A 22,404-nucleotide genomic window follows, 5' to 3' on the forward strand; every position below is an offset into this window, starting at 1 on the left:
TGATAATTAATGATTTTGGTGATATTCAAACTGAATCTGACCAAGATCAAGAGATGAGCAATGAGGATTCACAAGGGGAAAGTGCTGAAATTCAAGAAGCTGTAGAAGGGGAGTTCTTGATGGTGAGGAGAATGTTGAATGCTCAATCCAAAGAAGATGAGGCACAAAGGGAGAACATCTCACACACGGTGTCATGTTCATGGGAAGGTTTGCAAGGTGATCATTGATGGTGGAAGTTGTGCTAATGTTGCTAGCACTGAATTGGCAAATAAGCTTGGCTTGCAAACTAGATCACACCCTACCCCATATTCTTTGCAATGGTTAAACAAAACTGGGGAGATTAAAGTGGACAAGCAAGTGATGGTGCCCATGTCTATTGGAAAATATGAAGATAGCATTTTGTGTGATGTGGTGCCTATGCAAGCTGCTCATGTATTGTTGGGGCGTCCTTGGCAGTTTGACAAGAAGACAACTCACGAAGGACACACCAACATATATTCTTTCTTTCATAATGGTAGAAAAATTGTACTTGTACCTTTATCTCCAAAACAGATTTTTGAGGATGAAAAGAAAGAGAGAGAAAAAGAAAAAAAGAATGGAAAAGAAAGAATGAGTGAAATAGAAAATTTGAGTGAAAAAGAATTGAGTGGAAAACAAGTAGAGATAAAAGAAATGAGTGCACAAAAAAAGAGAGGAGAAAAAGAAGAAACAAAATTTCTTTTGTACTGGAAAAATCGTGGAAAAAGTTTTGAGAGAGGGGAGACCTATTTACTTGATACTTTTTAAAGAGGCTAACCTTGAAAATACTAGCCTTGAACATATGCCCAAGGAAATATCTTCTCTTTTGCAGGAATTTGGTGATGTTTTTCCAAAGGAACTTCCTAAGGGATTTCCCCCTTTGAGAGGAATTGAGCACCATATTGATTTGGTACCCGGGGCACCAATTCCAAACCGTCCAGCCTATAGATGTAGTCCTGAGGAGACTAAGGAGATTCAAAGGCAAGTGGAGGAACTTTTAGCTAAGGGGAAAATTCGAGAAAGCCTTAGTCCATGTGCAGTGCCCGTGATACTAGTGCCAAAGAAGGATGGAACATGGAGGATGTGTGTTGATTGTCGAGCAATCAACAAGATTACGGTGAAATATAGATTTCCCATCCCCCGTTTAGATGATATGCTTGATGAACTTTGTGGTGCTTGCGTGTTTTCTAAAGTGGACTTAAAATCTGGTTATCACCAAATTAGAATCCGTGAGGGTGATGAATGGAAGACAGCATTCAAGACCAAACAAGGTCTATATGAATGGCTTGTCATGCCATTTGGACTCACAAATGCTCCTAGCACTTTCATGAGGCTCATGAATCATGTGCTACGGGGGTATATTGGTGAGTTTGTGGTGGTTTACTTTGATGATATTCTTATTTACAGCCATGATTTGAATGAACACGTCACACACTTGCACAAAATATTCACCATTTTAAGGAAGCATAAACTATATGCCAACCTTGAAAAGTGTGAATTTTGTACATCTTCAATTCACTTTCTTGGCTATATTGTGAGTGCAAATGGAATTGAGGTTGATGGAGCTAAAGTTAGTTATCCTTGAATGGCCAACACCGAGGACAGTTAGTGAGGTACGAAGCTTTCACGGCCTAGCTAGTTTCTATCGTCGTTTTGTGAAAGACTTTAGTACTATTGCTGCTCCACTAACCAAGGTGATAAAAAGAATGTTGGGTTTATTTGGGGAGAGAGGCAAGATGAAGCTTTTAAAATTTTAAAAGAAAAATTGAGTTCTTCTCCTATTCTTGCTCTTCCAAATTTTGAAGCAGCCTTTGAGATTGATTGTGATGCTTCCGAAGTTGGTATTGGGGCTGTCCTCATGCAAGGTGGCAAACCAATTGCCTATTTTAGTGAAAAACTAAATGGGGCAAGCCTAAATTATCCAACTTATGATAAGGAGTTCCTTGCTCTAGTTAGAGCATTGGAACATTGGGAGCACTATTTGAGACCTAAAGAGTTTGTCATTCATACTGACCATGAGTCTTTGAAATATTTGCGAGGTCAAGGCAAACTCAATAGGCGCCATGCTAAGTGGGTTGAATATATTGAATCTTTTCCTTATGTGATCCAATATAAGCATGGTAGGGATAATGTGGTTGCTGATGCACTTTCCCGTAGATACTCTTTACTTACCTCTTTGCATACACGATTTTTGGGTTTTGAGCATATTAAAGACTTGTATGCAAATGATCCTTACTTTGCCAATATCTTTCATGCATGCAAAAATAGTTCTCATGAAAAATATGTGCATGAAGGGTTTCTGTTTAAGGCTGATAGACTATGCATTCCTATGTGTTCTTTAAGGGAATTGCTAGTCAAGGAAGCCCATGGAGGAGGCCTTATGGGGCATTATGGGATCCATAAGACTTATGATGTCTTATGTGAACATTTTTATTGGCCTAAAATGAAACGAGACGTTCATAGGGTTTGTTCTAGATGTATAGTGTGTAGGCAAGCTAAGTCTAAAAGCATGCCTCATGGACTTTATCAACCCTTACCTGTGGCTGAACATCCTTGGATTGATATCTCAATGGATTTTGTCCTTAGGCTGCCTAGAACACAAAAGGGACATGATTCTATATATGTTGTGGTGGACCGCTTTTCAAAAATGGCACACTTTGTTCCTTGCCATAAAACTGATGATGCTAAATATGTGGCTGATATTTTCTTTAGAGAAATTGTGCGTTTACATGGCATGCCTAAGTCAATTGTTTCAGATCGTGATGTGAAGTTTCTTAGCTATTTTTGGAAAACCCTATGGGGAAAACTAGGAACTAAACTCTTATTTTCTACTACTAGTCACCCTCAAACTGATGGGCAAACTGAAGTAGTAAATAGGACTTTAGGAACCTTACTAAGGGTTTTAGTTAAGAAAAATTTAAAGACTTGGGAAAATTGCTTGCCATTTGCTGAATTTGCTTACAATTGCCATGTTAATAGCACCACTGGGTTATCTCCTTTTGAAATTGTTTATGGATTTCAACCACTAACCCCGTTGGATTTAATTCCTTTGCCTATTAAGGAAGTGTTGAATACAGATGGAGCAAAGAGGGCGGAGGCAGTCAAGACAATCCATGAAAAAGTGACACGCCAAATTGCAAGGAAAAATGAGCAAATTGCAAAGCTTGTCAATAAGGGGCGTAAACCAATGATCTTTAAAGCTGGAGATTGGGTTTGGGTGCATTTGAGAAAAGAACGTTTTCCTGCCCAAAGGAAGTCTAAGTTGCTACCTAGGGGAGATGGACCATTCCAAGTGCTTTCAAGAGTGAATGACAATGCATACGTCCTAGAGTTACCCGGTGAGTATAATGTGAGCACAACATTCAACGTAGCTGATTTGTCACCCTTTGATGTTGGTGATGAAGATTCGTGGGCGAATCCTTTTGAAGAGGGGAGAAATGTTGTGGACAACCAAAGGCTTGGAGACCCACTTCAAATAAGAGAAGGTCCAATTACTCGTTCAAGAGCCAAAAACTTGCAAGAGGCCATGAATGGACTGATCCATACACTTTGGCAAGAAGATGGCACCAAGATACTTGATGGACTTAACATGGAAGATACCAAGTGGGTCAATATCTTAACCTTGCATTTGGAGGCCTTAGAAGCTGCCATTTAAATACCAACAAAGAATCAAGGCCCAACTAGAATTTGAAGACCAAATTGTTGAAGAAATGTGCCAAGCTAGTTGTGCTGAATTGAAACAATAAGTTGGGCATAAAATAAGTGGGGAAATCCTTTAAGAGTGGTCCAATTTCGTGGCTTAAGCTTAGGAGAAGACAAAAGGAGCTAAACTCAAGTCACATGGAAGAATTAAGTGTCATTTACTTCAAAATTCAATAGTAGTAATTTCTGAATTTAAGTATTTTTATGTTACAAGCTAAGGAGTAAATGCACCTTCTTTGAACGTGTATAGCCCTTTTTAAAGGGCTAAAGAACTCATTTTTGGGGAGATTATTGAAGTTGAATTCATTTGGATATGTGCTTTGCACTTCCATTTCCTTTCTAGCATTCTATGAAGAATTTCTGACTTATCAAGGATATTACCCTCCTTGTGGCGTCCCAATTGGCCTTATCACCCTTCAACCCGGTGTGGTGGCTTCCCTATGCATCCATACACGTCCTCACCCATTTCCCATACCCCACATCAACCACAATCCACAAAAACAACCCCTACACTTCAAAATCAGTACACAGAAATTGGGAAAACGGATCGTGACTTGAGCTGTGGAGTTCTAGGCCTTTAAATCCAATATCAAGCCGGTGGAATCCACATCAGAAAAATTAAAATCTGATCAATATAATCTGAGTCATTCATTTGATTAAAAAATTTGACCGTCATTTTTTCTACCCATTATAGGCCTAACTCTCTTGGGCTCCTGAGTCATTCATTTGATTAAAAAATTTGACCGTCATTTTTTCTACCCATTATAGGTCTAACTCTCTTGGGCTCTTAATAGTATATATATTGATCAAATTTTAATTTTTCCTTGAGATTTCCTAATTTATCCTTAATGAATATGATTATCCGTTAACTTTTCCGTTAAATATTATATTTTCCGTTAATTTCTGTTAATTCACCGTTAATTTACACATTAATTTCAATAAGAAAGGTATTAAGTTCGAACCTCATCCCAATTAAAGTTGGCATAATCAGTACTCTATTTTACTCTTATTAAATTAAATAATAATTTAGTAGTTACAACAAAAAATAATACATATGCATTTCTTTACTTTAGAATTATGTGTCTACATACAATGTCTTTATTCAAAAAAAAAAAAAAATTATTCATTATCAATAAATTAAATAAGAGAAATAATTTCATTAGTTATATTGTATTTATTTTTCTCCAATGTAAAAATTTTTTACATTCAAATTCATCAACTGATTATATTCGCTACATTGTCCCTACAATGTCTTTATTAAAAAAAAATTATTCATTATCAATAAATTAATTAAGAGAAATAATTTTATTAGTTATATTGTCTTTATATTTCTCCAATGTAAAAATTCTTTACATTCAAATTCATCAATTGATTATATTCACTACATTGTCTATTATCTTTTTTTGTCCACTATTTATTAATTAAATATCAAAGTTATAATACAAAATAATGCTATATATTTATTTACCAAGTATTTTATTAATACCAAGAAAAAATTAAAAAAAAATATATAATTAATAATGTCAATCATATTAACTACTTGAGGGATTTGTTGACAAAGAGAGTATTCAAATCACACAACAAATTGTAGTGAGAACTATCTCACAATGTCCTTGTTTGACAATCGGCGGTTAGCGTTAGCAGATTATATTAGCGAATTTTACCAGCGAATTATATTAACGGTTGGTAAAAAGATATTTGAAAAAATTAGCTATTTAGATTAACATGTAAAATGACCTAAGGGTATAATAATAATAATAATAATAATAATAATAATAATAATAATAATAATAATAATAATAATAATAATAAATAATAATTATAATAAATAAAAATAAAAAATATAATTAAGCCAATCATATTAACTACTTGGGAATTTATTGACAAAAATAGTTTATATTCAAATCACACCACAAATTGAAGTGGGAAACTGTCTCGCAATGTCCTTGTTTGGCAATCAGCAGTTAGCTCTATTAGTATATATTTAATATTTTATGCCCTAATTTTTATTTGCTCTCCCTTATGTCCCGTATTTGGTTTCAACCATACCTATACAATTATTTTATTGACAATTATAATCAATCTTAACTATATTATCTTGCAATGTAAACTTAGAATTGCCTATTTAAATACGCAAATTTAACATTCAATTATCTATGAATGAACAGTTCCAATATAATCTTACCTTGATATATTTGAAAGTACTTATTTAAAAAAAGAAAAGCATTCGACATTATCCCAATCACGCAACGCGCGTAAAAAAACTAGTATAAAGATAAAGATAAAGATTTTCCCCCAAGAAGAATCATATTTGGCGTGGAAATAAAAATTCAATCAAAATATCAATAAATATGCTTATAAACCATTCTATCATAAAATTGCTATTCAATATTACAAACAAATAAAAACCCATAATGGACCGGCCTAAGAAAGTAACTGGATCAAGGAAGCATAAGAAGAGAGGAGAAGCAATTTTCATTACTCATAAGCAATTCAGTAATACAAAATATTTATTCTTTCTAAATTCTCTCCCTATTATCTATATCTACAATCTACATCTACATCTACATCTACATCTACATCTACATCTACAATCTACAATTCTAATAAGAGACAATAATGTTAGGCCCTTAACTGGAATAAAAAAAATGTCGGTACTACTTGTTTCTTAAAATGAATGGTTCATAGTATTTTGATTTTAGTATTTTTAATGATTTTCCTTATTTACCCTTTATTATATTATTTTCTTTTTCCTTAAATAACCTTAAATTCCGTTAGTATAAACTTTATTAACGGAATATTTCGTTAACTATTTATTATTCTTAACTTACTCATTAATTTCTATAAGAAAAGTCTTAGGTTCGAACCTCATTCCAATTAGAGTTAGCATAATTGTTAAACATATACTACGAATATGTTAAAATGTATTAAAAATAAAATATAAAATTTAACATAAACTTGGTCAAATAATTAGCCCGACTATATACATAGCATTCAATGATTATAAATCAAGAACTTTGATAATCATTTGATTTTCTTTCATTAAAAAAATAATAATAAATTTAAGTTCAATTTTTTTTTCGTTTAATTAATCTTCTTTTGATTATTGAAAACAAAACTTAATATTTCAATTATGCTTTTATCAATGCATGAAAACTTCTAAAGAAATTTGTAAGTTAATTTTTATTATATTGTTATAATAATATCTATTTTAACCTTATATTTTGAATTATTTATTATCATCATCTATTGACAACAATTGTCATTGACAAACTCTCAAATCAATTTGTCTCAACAACGAATGGAAATTTAAAAAAAAAAATCAATGATTTCATTATTGTGGATGAAAAGTATGTACGTCACTTTATTCAATCGTTATGCTGTGGAACTGTGTCCACCTTGCAATGTGGACACAGTTCTATGTTCATAATTACTGAACTAAATATATGTTCATAATTATAAAGCTATATATTCATAATTTTTGAACTTCATATTCATAATTATTGAACTCTATATTCACAATTACAGAACTCTATGTTCATAATTACTGAACTATATGTTCATAATTACAAAGTTATATATTCATAATTTTTTAACTTCACATTCACAATTATTGAATCTCTATATTCATAATTATGTTCACAACTCTATATTCATAATTATAGAACTATATGTTCATAATTTTTGAACTATATATTCATAATTATGAATAGTTTTGGAACCGTGTCCACCTTTGTCCACCTTGCAAGGTGGACACGGTTTCACATCATAATTTTCCCACTTTATTGCTCTTATTACTTAAATTAAAAAAATAAATTAGTAGCTACAACAAAAAATAATATATATATATATATATATATATATATATATATATATATATATATATAGGCTTTGGATCCCATGAGGTCACTTAGATGGGTGAGATAATGGGGCCTCATCTCATCCATTAAATCATAACATATCAAAGGGTGAGATTGAAAGAGATTTATTTTCCATCTATGGTAGTAGTCTATGCATAAGGGTGTATAAGTAATTGTAATATTGGAGCTATATATGGTTAGGAATAGATTGGAATATATTCCATGCTAAGGATCAACTAATTATGGTGTTGAATAATATATTTACGGTTATAAATTATTGTTGATAGAGTGTGAGTTGTATTTAAACATTTTTACTCAGCAATAGTGTTTTGCGGTGAGATATCTCCTCAACAATGAAGGTGCAACCGGAAAGAGGTATGTGCAACCTTAATAGAAGCGTGTTATGGGTTATGTTCTGTCTGTGCAGCCATTTAATTAAGTCGGTGCGTTGAGTTAAGAACCCAACGCACAAGCCCAAAAACTAAACCGAACAAACGTCAGACCTACTAGAATCCAGTGTAAATTTTAAACCAAAAAAAAAAAAAAAAAAACACCCCTTGTAAACCCCAATCGCACAGACCATAACAACAAAAAGCACCAAATAAATATATAAAGTAACAACACACCAACAGTTAATAGATCATAACATGTTACAATTAAAATACACATACCAAAATTGCTTTACGTAAAAAAACAAAAACTAAGCTATAAAAATATGGTAAAAGTTTGCCTCAATTCTAGTTGACAGTCCAAATAAGAGATATTTGGCCTGAAAACTTGTCAACCTATTTGTGACCCAACGCACAAGCCGAACACATAAAATGCACACAGAAAAACTTCATAACACAACACAAACTTCTGTTCATTAATTTTTAAATTGAATAACGGAATCAACATGCAACAAAAACCACAACCATACCGCTGATTGATCATACCCGTCATAACAAAGAATTTAAGCCAAACGCACACACGGGAACACAAATTGCACACACAGCATAACAAAGAATTGAAGCCAAATGCACACACGGAAAAACAAATTGCACACACCCGATACAATACCATAATTAAGTTGTGCACAAGCCCATAAAATATGCTAATTAATTATTACACCCTAATTAAGACACTACCAAAAAGACAACAACACCCCCACATGCAAATAAATCACACGCACAAGGCATTATATTCAGCCAAATCTAATCCATCCAAAAACCCAAATAAACGCACCAGATCAAGCCTCACCACCTCGCCTGACAAAGGTAACCTCACCGGATCCAAAATCTATCTATATATATATATGCATTTAATTAATTTAGAATTAGATGTCTCACAACACATGAAACATGTAGGGAAAACTACCACTACCAAATATCAATATGCATGTGCTTGTAAGATAAAGAGTTCATAGCACAACTAAGATCTCAGCCATATACACAAGACAAATCTAAAACTTCATACACCATAATCTCATTGCATGATGAATCCCTCTATGAATGCTACCTAAAAAAGAATTAGAAAAATTTAAACCAAAAATAATATTTATTTAGACTATCACTTTTAGACTTAGTACTTAGATTAACGTTATTACAAAGTTGCAAACATTTATTTTTGTGACAGTTATATATAATCAATCTCTCATATATTATCTTGCATTTATATACTTTAAATTACCGATTTAAATAAACAAATTCAACATTTATTTACCTATGCATGAACATCTCCTATATAATATTGCATTGATATACTTTTAAACACACTACTGGAAATTTCCGACCACCTGAAAGTGATCTTAAATCAAGTCGAAAGCCTTGTTCCGACCACTTTTGGTATCCGGAAAAACCTTTGTTGCTATTTCCGACCACTTTTTGGTATCAATTTGATTCAAGATCACTTTCAGGTGGTCGAAAATTCCATAATTTCCAGTAGTGATACTTATTTAAAAATAAGTATTGAGCATTATCTTATTCGCGCAAAGCGCGTAGAAAAACTAGTTCCTATATATTTGTTATTTTAACGATGATGTTGGACAACCGTTACTTATGTTGTGGAAACGTGTCCACCATGCATGGTGAACACGTTCCCAAAACGGCTTTTTGGAGAAAACGACGTCGTTCTAATTTAAAAAAAATTATTTTGAAGAGCCGTTAACGACGTTATTTGGAAGGCAGTTTCATTCCCAATTTGGTAATTTCCTTTCGCAATTTGACAAATTTTTTCTCAGTCGCAATTGTATATCTTTGCAAGCTTCTTCTCTTTTTTTCCTTTCGTTTCTTGTTGTGTGTTGTTCTGATTTGGAATATTGAGTTCGTCGATGGAGAAGGCAACAGATTAGGGAGATTTAATCGGTGATGGATTGTCTACGAATCCAGGTTTTTTGCATTCGATTTTGTGATTTTTGCATTTGATCTATGTGATTTTTCTGGTCTTTGAGATGTATGAGCTTAAAATTTAAATTTGAATTTATATTTGTGTTTGTTATTGCGATGAATTTGGTGTTAGCATTATGATTTATTCATGTGTGTGTTTAAAATTTGTGATTTATGTTATTATTTACAATGTATGTGATTTCGGTGAGTTTTTACTGGTTGGTGATTTTTCAGAATTTGGGGTTTTTATTTTGTTCACAATCTTGGCAGTTCGCATGTTCATAATGTCACAACTGTAACTTCATAATTTTTGAGTTCTACATTCAGAATTTGCAAACTATATATTCACAACGTTATTGGTACTCCGCATCTGCTTGTAAAATCAATGTCCATATACTGCAAGTTATATGTTCATAATTTTACACTTGTATGTTCACAATTTGTGAACTCTATGTTCAGAAATTTCATTGCTCTACTCCTCTTAGGAATAGCAACGGGGCGGGGCGGGGAATGGGGTCCCCGTCCCCGTCTCCAAAATAGCTCCCCATTCCCAGCGGGAATAATTATTCCCCATCCCCATTCCCGCGGAGATTTTTCGGGGACCGAGAATTTTTTGAATTATGCCAATAGGAAAAAAAAAATAATATTATTAAAATTTTAAATGGTTAAGCCTTGAATCCTTAAACAAAGTCTAAAATACATAGATTAATCTAATTTGAGCCACTATATGCACCTGTACAGAATCTGGAGTCAATTCATTGATGCTGGAAACAAATTTCTTCAGCTCATTACCATCACATGCATGAAGAGTAGCCACAGCTACACCAGTTGAAAGAGGGTGCCATCTCTTTAGAACTGGACTGTATATTTCTTTTTTATTAAAAGCCAGATCACAAATATTTTGTGCAAGAATAAAAGGATTGGGAGAGAATTCCACTGATTCTTAGAAGACCTCCTGCATGAGATCAATTTCTCAATTTCCTGTCTTTAGATATAGAAGAATATACTTGAGTCATATAAACAATGGAGAAGAATTTTAATGTAGCCTATAGCAGTATAGCCACATGAGTATATGAATAACAAAACACCACAGAACTAATTAACCACCAATATCAATTTCTCAACAGGGAACAATAAGAACACACGGCTTAGCCAGCATCGCAATGGCAAATTAGACCGGATGAAATTTAATAATTGAAAGCGATTCAATCTACAAATAAATTGTAAGTGATGTAAGTGTAAGCTAGAAGCCTTTCATAGAGTAGGAGATTAAATGGGATACAGAACGATAAAAGTTACTTGTTGTAGTTCAACCTTTAGATTTATTTATTTAATTTTAATAGCAAGCTTGTCCATAGTTTCTGGTCAGATTGAAATATCTAAGAACAAATCAGTAACCAGTTTACCTGGAGCTAATTAACATTCTAAAAACAAATCAATTAATCAAAATTCAACAACTAATTACTAAATACTTCAAAAATATAAATACTAATCAAAATTCAAAACTAATTATTAATTACTAAAGACTTAGAAAATATAATATATAAATTACTAAATACTAAATACTAAATATTGTTTACCAGTAACCAGTTTACCTGGACCTAGAGCTACAGCCTACGGCCGGCAGACGAGGTCACGACGACAACCATAGGGAGCGACTACGACAACCGGCAGACGAGGACGACCAGAGAGAGAGAGAGCGACGGAAGCCGGCAAAGAGGCAGACGACCAGAGCCGCAGAAACGACACTCACGGTAGAGACCAGAGAGGTAGAGTAGCAAATAGGTGAGACGGAGTTACGGACTGACGTTGAAGTTGGTGAGCCGGTAGGGATGAGAGATTGAGAGATCACTGACTCACCGCTGGAAATTATGAAATTTTTGACCACCTGAAAGTGATTTTAAATCAAGTCGAAAGTCTTGTTTCGATCACTTTTTGTATCTAAAAAAGTTTTGTTGCTATTTTTCACAACTTTTTACTTTCTACTTGATTTAAGATCACTTTTAAGTGGTTTAAAATTTCATAATTTCCAGCCGTGAGTGAGGGCATAGCGCAATCGGGTAGAAGGGAATAAGTGAGTGAGGGGACGAATGGCTCTGCAGTACTCTAGGGTTAGGAATAATATTATATATATATATATATATTAGAATATATATATTTTTATATAATAATAATATTATACGGGGAATCGGGGACTGGGTGGGGATCGGGGAGTCGGAGCGGGAAATGCTCTTTCCGTCCCCGTTCCTCGAAAAAATTCCCCAAACTCGTTCTCGTCGGGGCGGAGCGATTTTCCCCGTCGAGGGTGGGTTGAATTCCCTTCCCTAGCTCCTCTGTTTCTATATTTCAGTGAATTGAGATCGTGTGGGTGATTCATTAAGTACAGATCAAACAGATTTAAACATTGATGGCTCTTCTTCGGTTCCAGATTTTTTTCTTAGTTTTTACTGTCAATTAGCAAATCATGTTGATTATGGATTTTATTTTATTTTTTGTGCTTGCAGTGATGGGTTTACGGGTAGAATTATGTGTTTATTTGTGTGTTGTGTTTTGAAATCATTGAATGTGTGATTCATAATATTTGAACTGTATATTCATAATATTTGAACTATATATTCATAATAGTTGAACTGTACATTCATATTGTTCAACCTGTTATATTTTATATTTTTGGATGGAAATTTTATTCTTTTGTAGAGCATGGCTAGATTTATTCGGCATTTTCCATTCCCCCTTTACTTAGGAATTATATTTTTCATCAAACAATAATATTTATTATACTTGAGGTTATATTTTCTAATTGCAGTTGATGAAGATTTGGTTGGTGTTGTAGTAAGTAATGGTGATGAAGCTTATGAGTTGTATAACGACTATGCGTATAAAGTTGGTTTTAGTGTGAGGAAGGGTCAACAACGTTAAAGGCCTCTACTAAGACAATTCAAATGAAGAGATTTTTCTATTCTAAGGCTGGTTATAAGGTTAAGCCAAACACTAGTGTCAATGCTTATTCAAAAATTGATATAAGGATGGGGTGTGGTGCATTTGGTCAGTTTGATGTGGGTGGGGATGGGCTGTGCACAGTTACAAAACATGTGAAAGAGCACAATCATGAGTTATGTGCTTTGGACAAGAATCATCTAGCTACTTCGTTCACATAGAAGAGTAAGAAATAATTAGCTTTCATATTTAAAAGATTCGAAGAAGAGTGGGGTTGCATTGGCTGATGATATTAGGTTTTTGAAACATCAATCAGGGGGGTCTCAATTAGTTGGTTTCACCAATCGAGATGCTTATAATTCGCTGGCTTGTGATACATTGAAGTTATTGGATGAAACTTATTGCAATTCTTTAATTGAAATATTTAGCAGGAGGCAGCCTACTGAGTTTGATTTTTTCTTTTATTTTGAAGTTGATTCAGATGCAAGATTGTGTAGTTTTTTTTTTGGAGGGATGGTCAAATGAGACGGAATTATGAGTTGTTTGGGGATTTGTTAGTGCATGATACAACATATCACACTAATAAATATGATATGATTTGTGGTGCCTAGGCGCCGTTTAATCGGTGCCTAGGCGGGATTTTTGCAACACTGATTTGGAGTGAAATAACCTATTTAAAATAGAAGGAAACAATAGATAATCTGTCGACTAGCAACCTAGTCAGTGCCTAAGCGCGGCGCTTAGGCAGCCTAGTCGGCCGCCTAGATCACCGATTATGATGATACACTAGGCGGTCGGCCAGCGCCTAGCACATAGACGAGATTTTTGCAACTAACACTGGATAGATTAGGTGTTGACCTTTAAGCTATTTCACGCAACTGTAACTTGAATTTTGGCTAATTTCATTATTTTTACTTAATATCAAAGTGTGGCCTAAGAAAATTGAGCTATTTAAGACATGCATAAGTTATACAAATATGATCACCTTGATAATTTCAAATCGATATGGTAGATCATATTGAGTTTGACCCTTGAGTCAATTTTACTCTTCAGTAACTTGTTAGAAGTTTGATGAATTTTATTCTTTTTATCCAATATTACAATGTGGTGTATGGTTAATTTAACTGTATTTCTCTTCACATAGTAAGCATTAATTAGAGCTTAAAAGTTGTTTCACACTTTCACAGTTTCACTTATAAGATAATCAAATTTCACCATTGAAGTGATTTAGGATACATTAATATTTGCTTATTATGAAGGTTAAAGTTAATATTCATATTCGAAAAATTCGCATTAATACATAAACTGATTATTTTAACATCGAATATTATATGTTGATGCATGTTATGCTAATCCGATCCAAAGCTGGCAGTTTGCTGCCAAAGAAAAGTCAAATTATAATAAAATAATGGGGAATGCAATGGAATGATATGAGACTCAAAAATTATTATTATTATTATTTTAAAACGAGGAATGATAGTGCAATAATCAAGCAATATAAAAGAGGAAAAGAAAAGTAATAAGTGTTCTGAAAACATTTATTTTAAAGTCGTCAATAGTTTCATTTTAGGGTTAATTTCAGCGGAGGTCCTTCATTTTTTGTGATAATTTTAAATTTAGTCTTGGTATATCATTTTTGTTATTTAACATCTCAAATTATTATATTTTGAACACTTTTAATCCTTTGATAACATTTCGTCTCTGTTTTAGAAAAAGGACAATTTGGTCTCTTCACTTATCATTTTTTTTTTCACATTTTTGTTTCGATTCTTTTTTAAAAAAATCAAATTCACATGTACAATACATGTATATCCTCATAAACCTTCTTAAATTTTTTAAAAAAAAAAAAAACAAAAATCTGAGCAAAAAAGTGAAAAAAAAAAAAAAAAGAAGAAGAAGAGATAAGTGAAGAGATCAAATTGCCCTTTCTTAAAATAGGTTTTCGTCGGAAAAGTCACCGGAAGGACTTAAAGTGTCCAAAACATGATTTTTACCTAGGGTCCCCTCGTTGAATTGTAGGCACTTTTTTTTTTTTTTTTTTTTTTTTTTTTTTTTTGGTGGGACAGCTGGCCTAGAGATTTAAGGTTACTCTATACCCAAAGCCAAAGATTGAACCCTTGACCTTTGTTTAAGAATGGATGAGTTCGGTCCACTCAACCACTTATGAGTTTGATACTTATCAATACTTTCTCGATCAAACTTATTATATATGAGCCAACTACCATGTAATGTAATGATATCTTGATTATCATTGAGAAAAGTATAGAACATATACTACCTTTTTGTATGGTTACATACTATTATTCAGAGAAGTAATAAGAGTATATTTGTAATAATTTTTCATAAATTGTATAAACAATTGAACCTGTTTTTTTTTTTTTATATATATAAATTGATATTAAGTGACATGTATTTTTTTGCGTGACAAGAAAAACATGTAGCCATGTGATTCTATTAAAAGACCAAGAAAGTTAATAAGTCACTCATAATGGAAAATTGAGAGTCGAACTTGAAACGAACCTTCTTGATATTAAGTCAACAACATATATAATCAACTTGATTTAGAGTTACCCAAGTGAAATGTTTAGTTAAAAAAGAATATTCTTTGGAAGAAGAAATTATAGTACGAGTTAATTGAATGAAATCACATTAATGACAATATTACTTCATGGAAAAAAAAAAAAAGTTAATACCATTTGAGGTTCTCCGAGTATAGTAATTTTGCCATGTTTAGTTCTAAACTTTCAAATTGATCATCTGTGGTCCTTCAATTTTCAAATTTAACCATTCATGGTCCAAGTTAACCACCCATGGTCCTTCAAGTTTCGAAATTTAACCAGTCGTGGTCCTCTTGAAAGGACCATGGTTGGTTAAAATTTAATAGTTGAAGGACCATGAGTGGTTAACTTGGACCACGAATGGTTAAATTTGAAAGTCGAAGGACCATAGATGGTCACTTTGAAAGTTTAGGACTAAACGTTGCAAAACCACTATACTCAGAGGACTTCAGATGGTATTAACTGAAAAAGAAAAAAATATTTGTATCAAATAATAATCTATACTATATATAAAAACAAAATCCAGAACTTTAACTTCATGCCCAATTCCTAAAAAATCTTTGATAAAAATATATTGTTTTCTACTTTCCTATTCGTACTATAATTCTAGGTTAAAATTCATATTCTAATATTATAAAATAGTGTAATACAATTCCTATTCTAATCTATACTATATATAAAAATAAAATCCTGAACTTTAACTTTCTGCCCAATTCTTAAAAAATATCTCTTTCTAGGGTTTAGGTTAAAAACTTTGCGAAGCCATAACTTTTGACTCGATTGTCCGTTTTGGACAACATTTTTTTTCAAATCGCGTATTTTTTCGAGATCTACCCACTGCAAACAACCAAAGGCGGTTTGCCCCACCAATTTCTCAAAAAAATTCTTATTTTGATCTTAATTTAACTTTAACTTCCCGCCCAATTTCTAAAAAATCTCTAACAAAAATATATTATTTTCTACTTTCCTATTCATACTATAATTCTAGGTTAAAATTCATATTCTAATATTATAAAATAGTGTAATACAATTCCTATTCTAATCTATACTATATATAAAAATAAAATCCTGAACTTTAACTTTCTGCCCAATTCTTAAAAAATATCTCTTTCTAAGGTTTGGTTAAAAACTTTGCGAAGCCATAACTTTTGACTCGATTATTCGTTTTGGACAATTTTTTTTTCAAATCGCGTATTTTTTCGACATCTACCCATCGCAAACAGCCAAAGGCGGTTTGCCCCACCAATTTCTAAAAAAAAAAATTCTTCTTTTGCTCTTAATTTTAGTTTTTTTTTATGTATTTAGATGGTTTCAACAATATTTTAAACAATTTTATAGCCAGTTAAATAAATAGTTTGTAAGAAAAAAGATGAGAACCTTATGTTATTAGTGAATTTTGATAATTTTTAATTTTTAATTTTTTTTACATTTAAAAAAAAAAAAAATTGGCGCCTAGGCGCCCCCTCGGCGCCTAGGGAGCGCCTAACGTGTTTTGCAACCTTTATATATATATATATATATATATATATATATATATATATATATATATAGTTCAAGTATAATAAAAACCATATGTAATAATAATAATAATAATAATAATAATAATAATAATAATAATAATAATAATAATAATAATAATAATAATAATAATAATAATCCAAACAACACTGCATATAAAATAAAATTAAAATTAAAAAATAATAAGAAGAAGAAGAAGACGACAAAGGGCTCCTCTTTGTAAATGATGTGAGATCATTTTGATCCCATGTCAACAATGTTAGGAAAGAGGAGCTCTTGAGGTCCTATATATAAGAGGAGCAATGCTCATCTTACAAACATAATTGGTTGCCCATCAATGTGGGCAAGTATTAAGACGCCAAAAAATTCTTATTACGAAGTCTTAGGTTAATGACTTTTTTATTTTAATTTTTTTTAAAAAAATTATTATTTATTATTAGGTGGGTTTGAGAAAGATTAACCCAAAATGTATATGTGTTGTTTTTATTTTTAGCATTTTGGAGTAACATTGTTGAGTTATTAAATAATATTTTTCGTGTTTTGATTAAAGACAAAATGTTAAAATGACGAATTTGTCAATAATCAAACAAGGCCATTATCTCATAATTATTATGCAATTTAATAAATTAAGTGTATAGATATAAAAGTTCGTTTGGAAAGTAGGAAAATAATTTCTGAAAAATGATTTATTTTTCATAAAACATTTTTTCGCACAGCAGAAAATTGTCTAAAAGAAAATTTATATTATTATTGTTATTATTATGTAATAATGTAATAATAAAATAAAGTTACAATAATAATAATAATAATAATAATTAATAATAATAATGATAATAATATAATCAAAACAAAACTATATACAAAATAAAATTAAAATTAAAATTAAAATTTAAAAAAAAAAAAAAAAAAAAAAAAAAAGACAAAGCAGAACCACGAGCTCCCCTTTGTAAATGATGTGGGATCATTTTGATCCCACATCGAAAATGTTTGGAAAGAGGAGCTCTGAGCAATGCTCCTCTCCAAACATAATTGTTTGCCCATCAAGGTGGGCAAGTATTGAGAAGCGAAAAGACTCTTATTTAAGAAAGCTTAGATTAATGACTTATTATTTTAATTTTTCTTTTAAGAAAACATTTTACAAACAATGATAAATAAAATGTTCAAAGTTATAACACCACATGTGTACATCTAGATATTAGCTATTAATTCGAGCAATTATTTGCACAAATTCAAGCAATGAAAACATCAAAATATATAAACGATCCAAACCATATCTTTAATTGCACCTATATAATATTTGATGTTCTAATTTAAATAATTATATATCTATTCAAATATTCTTAATATATTACAACAAATCTATTCCGTGCATCGCACGGATGAAAATACTAATTAAGTATTATAATATTTTGCCAAGCACTTGTGCTCAGATTACACCTCTATGATTCTCTGGTGAGGTACCAACTTTTTGGATGGTAATAAATTGAGAAAATACAGGATAAATACTACTGTTTAGCAGACTCAATAGTAGTAAATATTATAATATTTCAGGTAGTTCATGGCAAGTAATTGGATTGATCATTAATAATGATTAATCAAAAGAGAGGGTGAGCGGAGACTCCGTAGCCGTCGACGGCGGCTGCTGGCATGCAAAAACAAGCTATAAAAACCGGTCAATTAAACTGAAGATCGAGGAAAAGCACCATTGAATTGCCTTAATTAGTTTTTGAAGTCAAACTAAGTAACATGGCTTCTCCAACAATAATATTCTTTGTGGTGGCGATGATAGTGGCGGCAACCACGACGGCGGCGGAAGACCAGTCGGCGCCGTCGTGCGGTACGAAGCTCGCAACATGCGCGGCGTACCTGAACTCCTCCACCACCCCGCCACCGTCCTGCTGCGACCCACTGAAAGAAGCGTTGACTAAAGAGCTACCTTGCATTTGCGCCCTCTTTAGCGACAAACAGCTGTTGATTGGACTTGGAGTTGATATCTCTCAGGCCATTAATCTTCCCAAGCACTGCGGAATGTCCTCCATAAACAATGCCTGCAAACCTGGTAAATACTTCAATTCTTTTTTTTTTTTTTTCATTTTCTATTTTGGGTTTTGGTTCATATAATAATTATAATTTGTTGAACAGCTGATGAGGCTCCCACTCCACATTCTTCTGCATCCCTGCCACCTCCAGGTAAAGCCATTTTTGCCACTATGAATTCACTATTGTATGCTACTGTCTCCATATTTAAGTTCTTCATAGATTTACGTTTAAAAAATAATATCCGAAGCCAAATTTTATTAACATCACACTATATAGATCAATGTTGTAGAAGGCCCTAGTCAGGTGCCCGAGAGCATGCATCTAGGCGGCCAAGTAATCCCAATATAAAGTCTACACTTTTTCCACTTAGGACTGTAAGTTGTTAGACTCTTATAATCCTCCAAACTAATTAACTACATATGTTAGATGGTTAGTTGAGTACATGGTTGGAAAAATATAAAAAATGAGCAACTGAACATGCAAAAAAACAAACCACTCCTTCAAGTTGGACGCCGACTCGATCGAGTTAGGCGCCCAACTTGGCGCCTAATCGGCCGGCCAACTGAAAGCCGCCTAAGGCTGAAATCGCCTTGGCCTAGTTTTTGTGCATTTATCATTTGGTTGAGAAAAAAAAATTGTTGCAGCAACAGCAGGGGGAAAGGATGATAATGGTGTGGGCAAAATCGCGTGGACCGGAGTTTCAAGCTTGCTCGTGCTTGGTACATCTTTGATGCTGTGGTAGATGATAGATACGAGGTTTAATTTGTGCGGGCATTCAATTTGCAGATTTTCATGTTAAATTATCGTATGTTGTCATTCTTTATTGTACAATTTTATTCGAAGTACTTTCTGTTATTGATTTGTAAAACCATGTTCTCTAATGTGCTTATGATCAATTTGGTTAAAATAAAGGTTAATTTGGCCATGGAGTTGAGTGTGTACTCAAAAATAATTATTCAAATTAAATAATATTGTAAATAATACACTTTTAATTTCGTTCTTTTGTCACACATTCGTTTATTCAATATTGTTTTTGTGGCTAATTTATTTAATTTTTTCTTCAAAACTCAAGGTTTGAAACATTTAAACTAGAAGTTTGTATTATTCGAACGACTAATAAGTTGGATCGAGCTTGCCCATAACTTGCTCCACCATTTAGTAGGACAGGGCGTCCTACCATCTTTAATTTGTTGGTCAAGCTAGAAAATCTTCGTATGAGTAAGAAATCACCTAATGCTTACCTCTGAATGATTTATCAAAGGCAATTCAATCCAAATTAGTAACTTTTCCTAGATTAATTAACTAAATGATTAACATTTTTTTTCTCTTAATCTTCTCCACAACAATCGACCTTCTACAATTCAATTTGTGTTAGCTATTTGAGAAATTAAATAGAATAACTTTTTTTTTTTGAATACTAAATTGAATAACTTTTTTTTTATATTTTTGAAAGCTACTAACTCTATTACATTGTAGTATCTGTTTATCTATACGTTTTCAACCTATTGAAGCACAAAGAGTCAACACTGCCTCCACAAATTTTTATATAAAAAGAACATTGTTTGCTTTTTTGTTTTTGTAGAAAAGGCCGGGGCTATGAATGGTACGGTGGAATTAAAACTTACATGTCTTCTGGTGTGCCATTATGTATTAAGTTGTTGCCTGATACTAATTTATCGTGTGTCCATAATCAGTGCGCTTAGTCCTCTATATATTGTGGTCCTCATGTGAATATATATATATATATATATATATATATATATATATATATATATATATATATATATATATATATATATATATATATATATATATATATAAAGCGGGTGATTAATGTGCGTGAGTGTTGTGTCTAATGTGCTTGAGATTTGTACTTAATGTGCGTGAATGTGTAAAATGCAGCAGAAATTATGAATGTAAGTTTCTCCTTTATCAATGGGGTCGATCACCCTTCGCCGAAGTTCCCGCGTGATTTACGGAGAATCAAATTGCAGGTTTTTCGTGAAAAAATGGCGCTTAATCTTGGAAGTTGCTGAGGACACTCAATATGCAAGAACGAACTCAACACAACAGCATAACATACATAAGCAAGCTATGGCAGCACTGCAAAGGTTTCCAAGAGAAGAGAGAAACAGAAAGAGTTTATTGAAGGAAGAAGTAACAAGAAGCTTGGGCTTTAATGTGCGTGAATTTTCTGTTCTGCTTCTTTCTGAGCTCGTAATTCTGAATTACTCACGCACATTAAGCACAAATCTCACGCATATTAAGCACAATACTCAGGCACATTAAGTACAAAACTCACACATATTAACATTACGCCCATTAAGTACAAATCTCAGACATATTAAGCACAACACTCACGCACATTAATCCACCGCACAACCGCACGGAAAACCACAAATGCACCTGATCCCTTCCCTATTTATATATATATATATATATATATATATATATATATATATATATATATATATATATATATATATATATATGTATGTATGTATGTATGTATGTATGTATGTATGTATGTATGTATGTATGTATGTATGTATGTATGTATGTATGTATGTATGTATGCATGCATGTGTATATACATAGGATTGAGATCAAATGAAAAAATTCATCGTGTGAGAATTGCGAACTGCTTATTGTGCGTCTTGTAATGCATGATTGTCCATTCGTGCATTATTGATTGTGCATTCGTGCATTATTGATTGTGCATGTGAAAAATTATTATCAAAACACATTGTAAAGTATTTTTCAAAAACAACAAAAAAAATGTTATGGCACTTTTGTAATTACTTTGTAATTATGATTATGCAACTTGTATTGTCTAATTGTGCAACATTGATATCTGATTATGCGGTTCGCATATTTGCACAGGAGCAGTGGTTCTCATTTGATCTAACGACAGTGGCTAATTACTGAGTATTTGAATATTTAAGTGTGTTCTTGTAATTGGGGGGTGTTATGGTAATTATAGTGGCCATTTATAGCGATCGCTTTACAGAATACACCAACAGTGTTAACAAAAGGAACCAATAGTGTTAGAAAAAAGCACAACAATGAAATGCACAAATACACCAAAAAAACACACAACACACCCAAAAATTACGCCATATAACTCACCACCCCCAATGGTGTATTTTCGAACACTGTGTGGTGCTTTTATTCATACCTAATGGTGCGTTCTGGTGATGCGTACCTAATTTGATCATTTTGTGTGTGTGTGTGTGCATTTTCTAACATGGATGGTGTATATTTGTATAAATATTAGTGCGGCCGCACTGACCGCACGGGAAGGCGCGGCCGCACCTGAACTTAATTGGCACCAACACGAATCCACAAATATACCAGAGTAAGGTTAATAATGCACCAATAACGAACATAAAACACACAACACTATGA

General features: G+C 32.6%; 1 protein-coding gene across 1 annotated transcript; it reads left to right on the forward strand.

The window, feature by feature from the left end:
* The first annotated feature begins 18,581 nt into the window (after nt 1-18,581).
* LOC109174708 (lipid transfer-like protein VAS) lies at nt 18,582-19,864 on the forward strand. Its single transcript, XM_019323985.1, has 3 exons — nt 18,582-19,015; nt 19,099-19,146; nt 19,641-19,864. The coding sequence occupies exons 1-3, from the start codon at nt 18,703-18,705 to the stop codon at nt 19,736-19,738; spliced, it is 459 nt and encodes a 152-aa protein (XP_019179530.1). The 5' UTR covers nt 18,582-18,702; the 3' UTR covers nt 19,739-19,864.
* Nucleotides 19,865-22,404: the final 2,540 nt, after the last annotated feature.

This window comes from Ipomoea nil, unplaced genomic scaffold (genome assembly GCF_001879475.1).
Source record: "Ipomoea nil cultivar Tokyo-kokei standard unplaced genomic scaffold, Asagao_1.1 scaffold0019, whole genome shotgun sequence".
Lineage (NCBI taxonomy): Eukaryota > Viridiplantae > Streptophyta > Magnoliopsida > Solanales > Convolvulaceae > Ipomoea > Ipomoea nil.

Excerpts from the sequence above, each read along its gene's own strand:
- LOC109174708 (XM_019323985.1), top strand. The coding sequence starts at position 18,703 with ATGGCTTCTCCAACAATAATATTCTTTGTGGTGGCGATGATAGTGGCG. Across the intron at positions 19,016-19,098 it reads AAACAATGCCTGCAAACCTG|CTGATGAGGCTCCCACTCCA; the intron begins GTAAATACTTCA and ends TTTGTTGAACAG. Across the intron at positions 19,147-19,640 it reads TGCATCCCTGCCACCTCCAG|CAACAGCAGGGGGAAAGGAT; the intron begins GTAAAGCCATTT and ends AAATTGTTGCAG.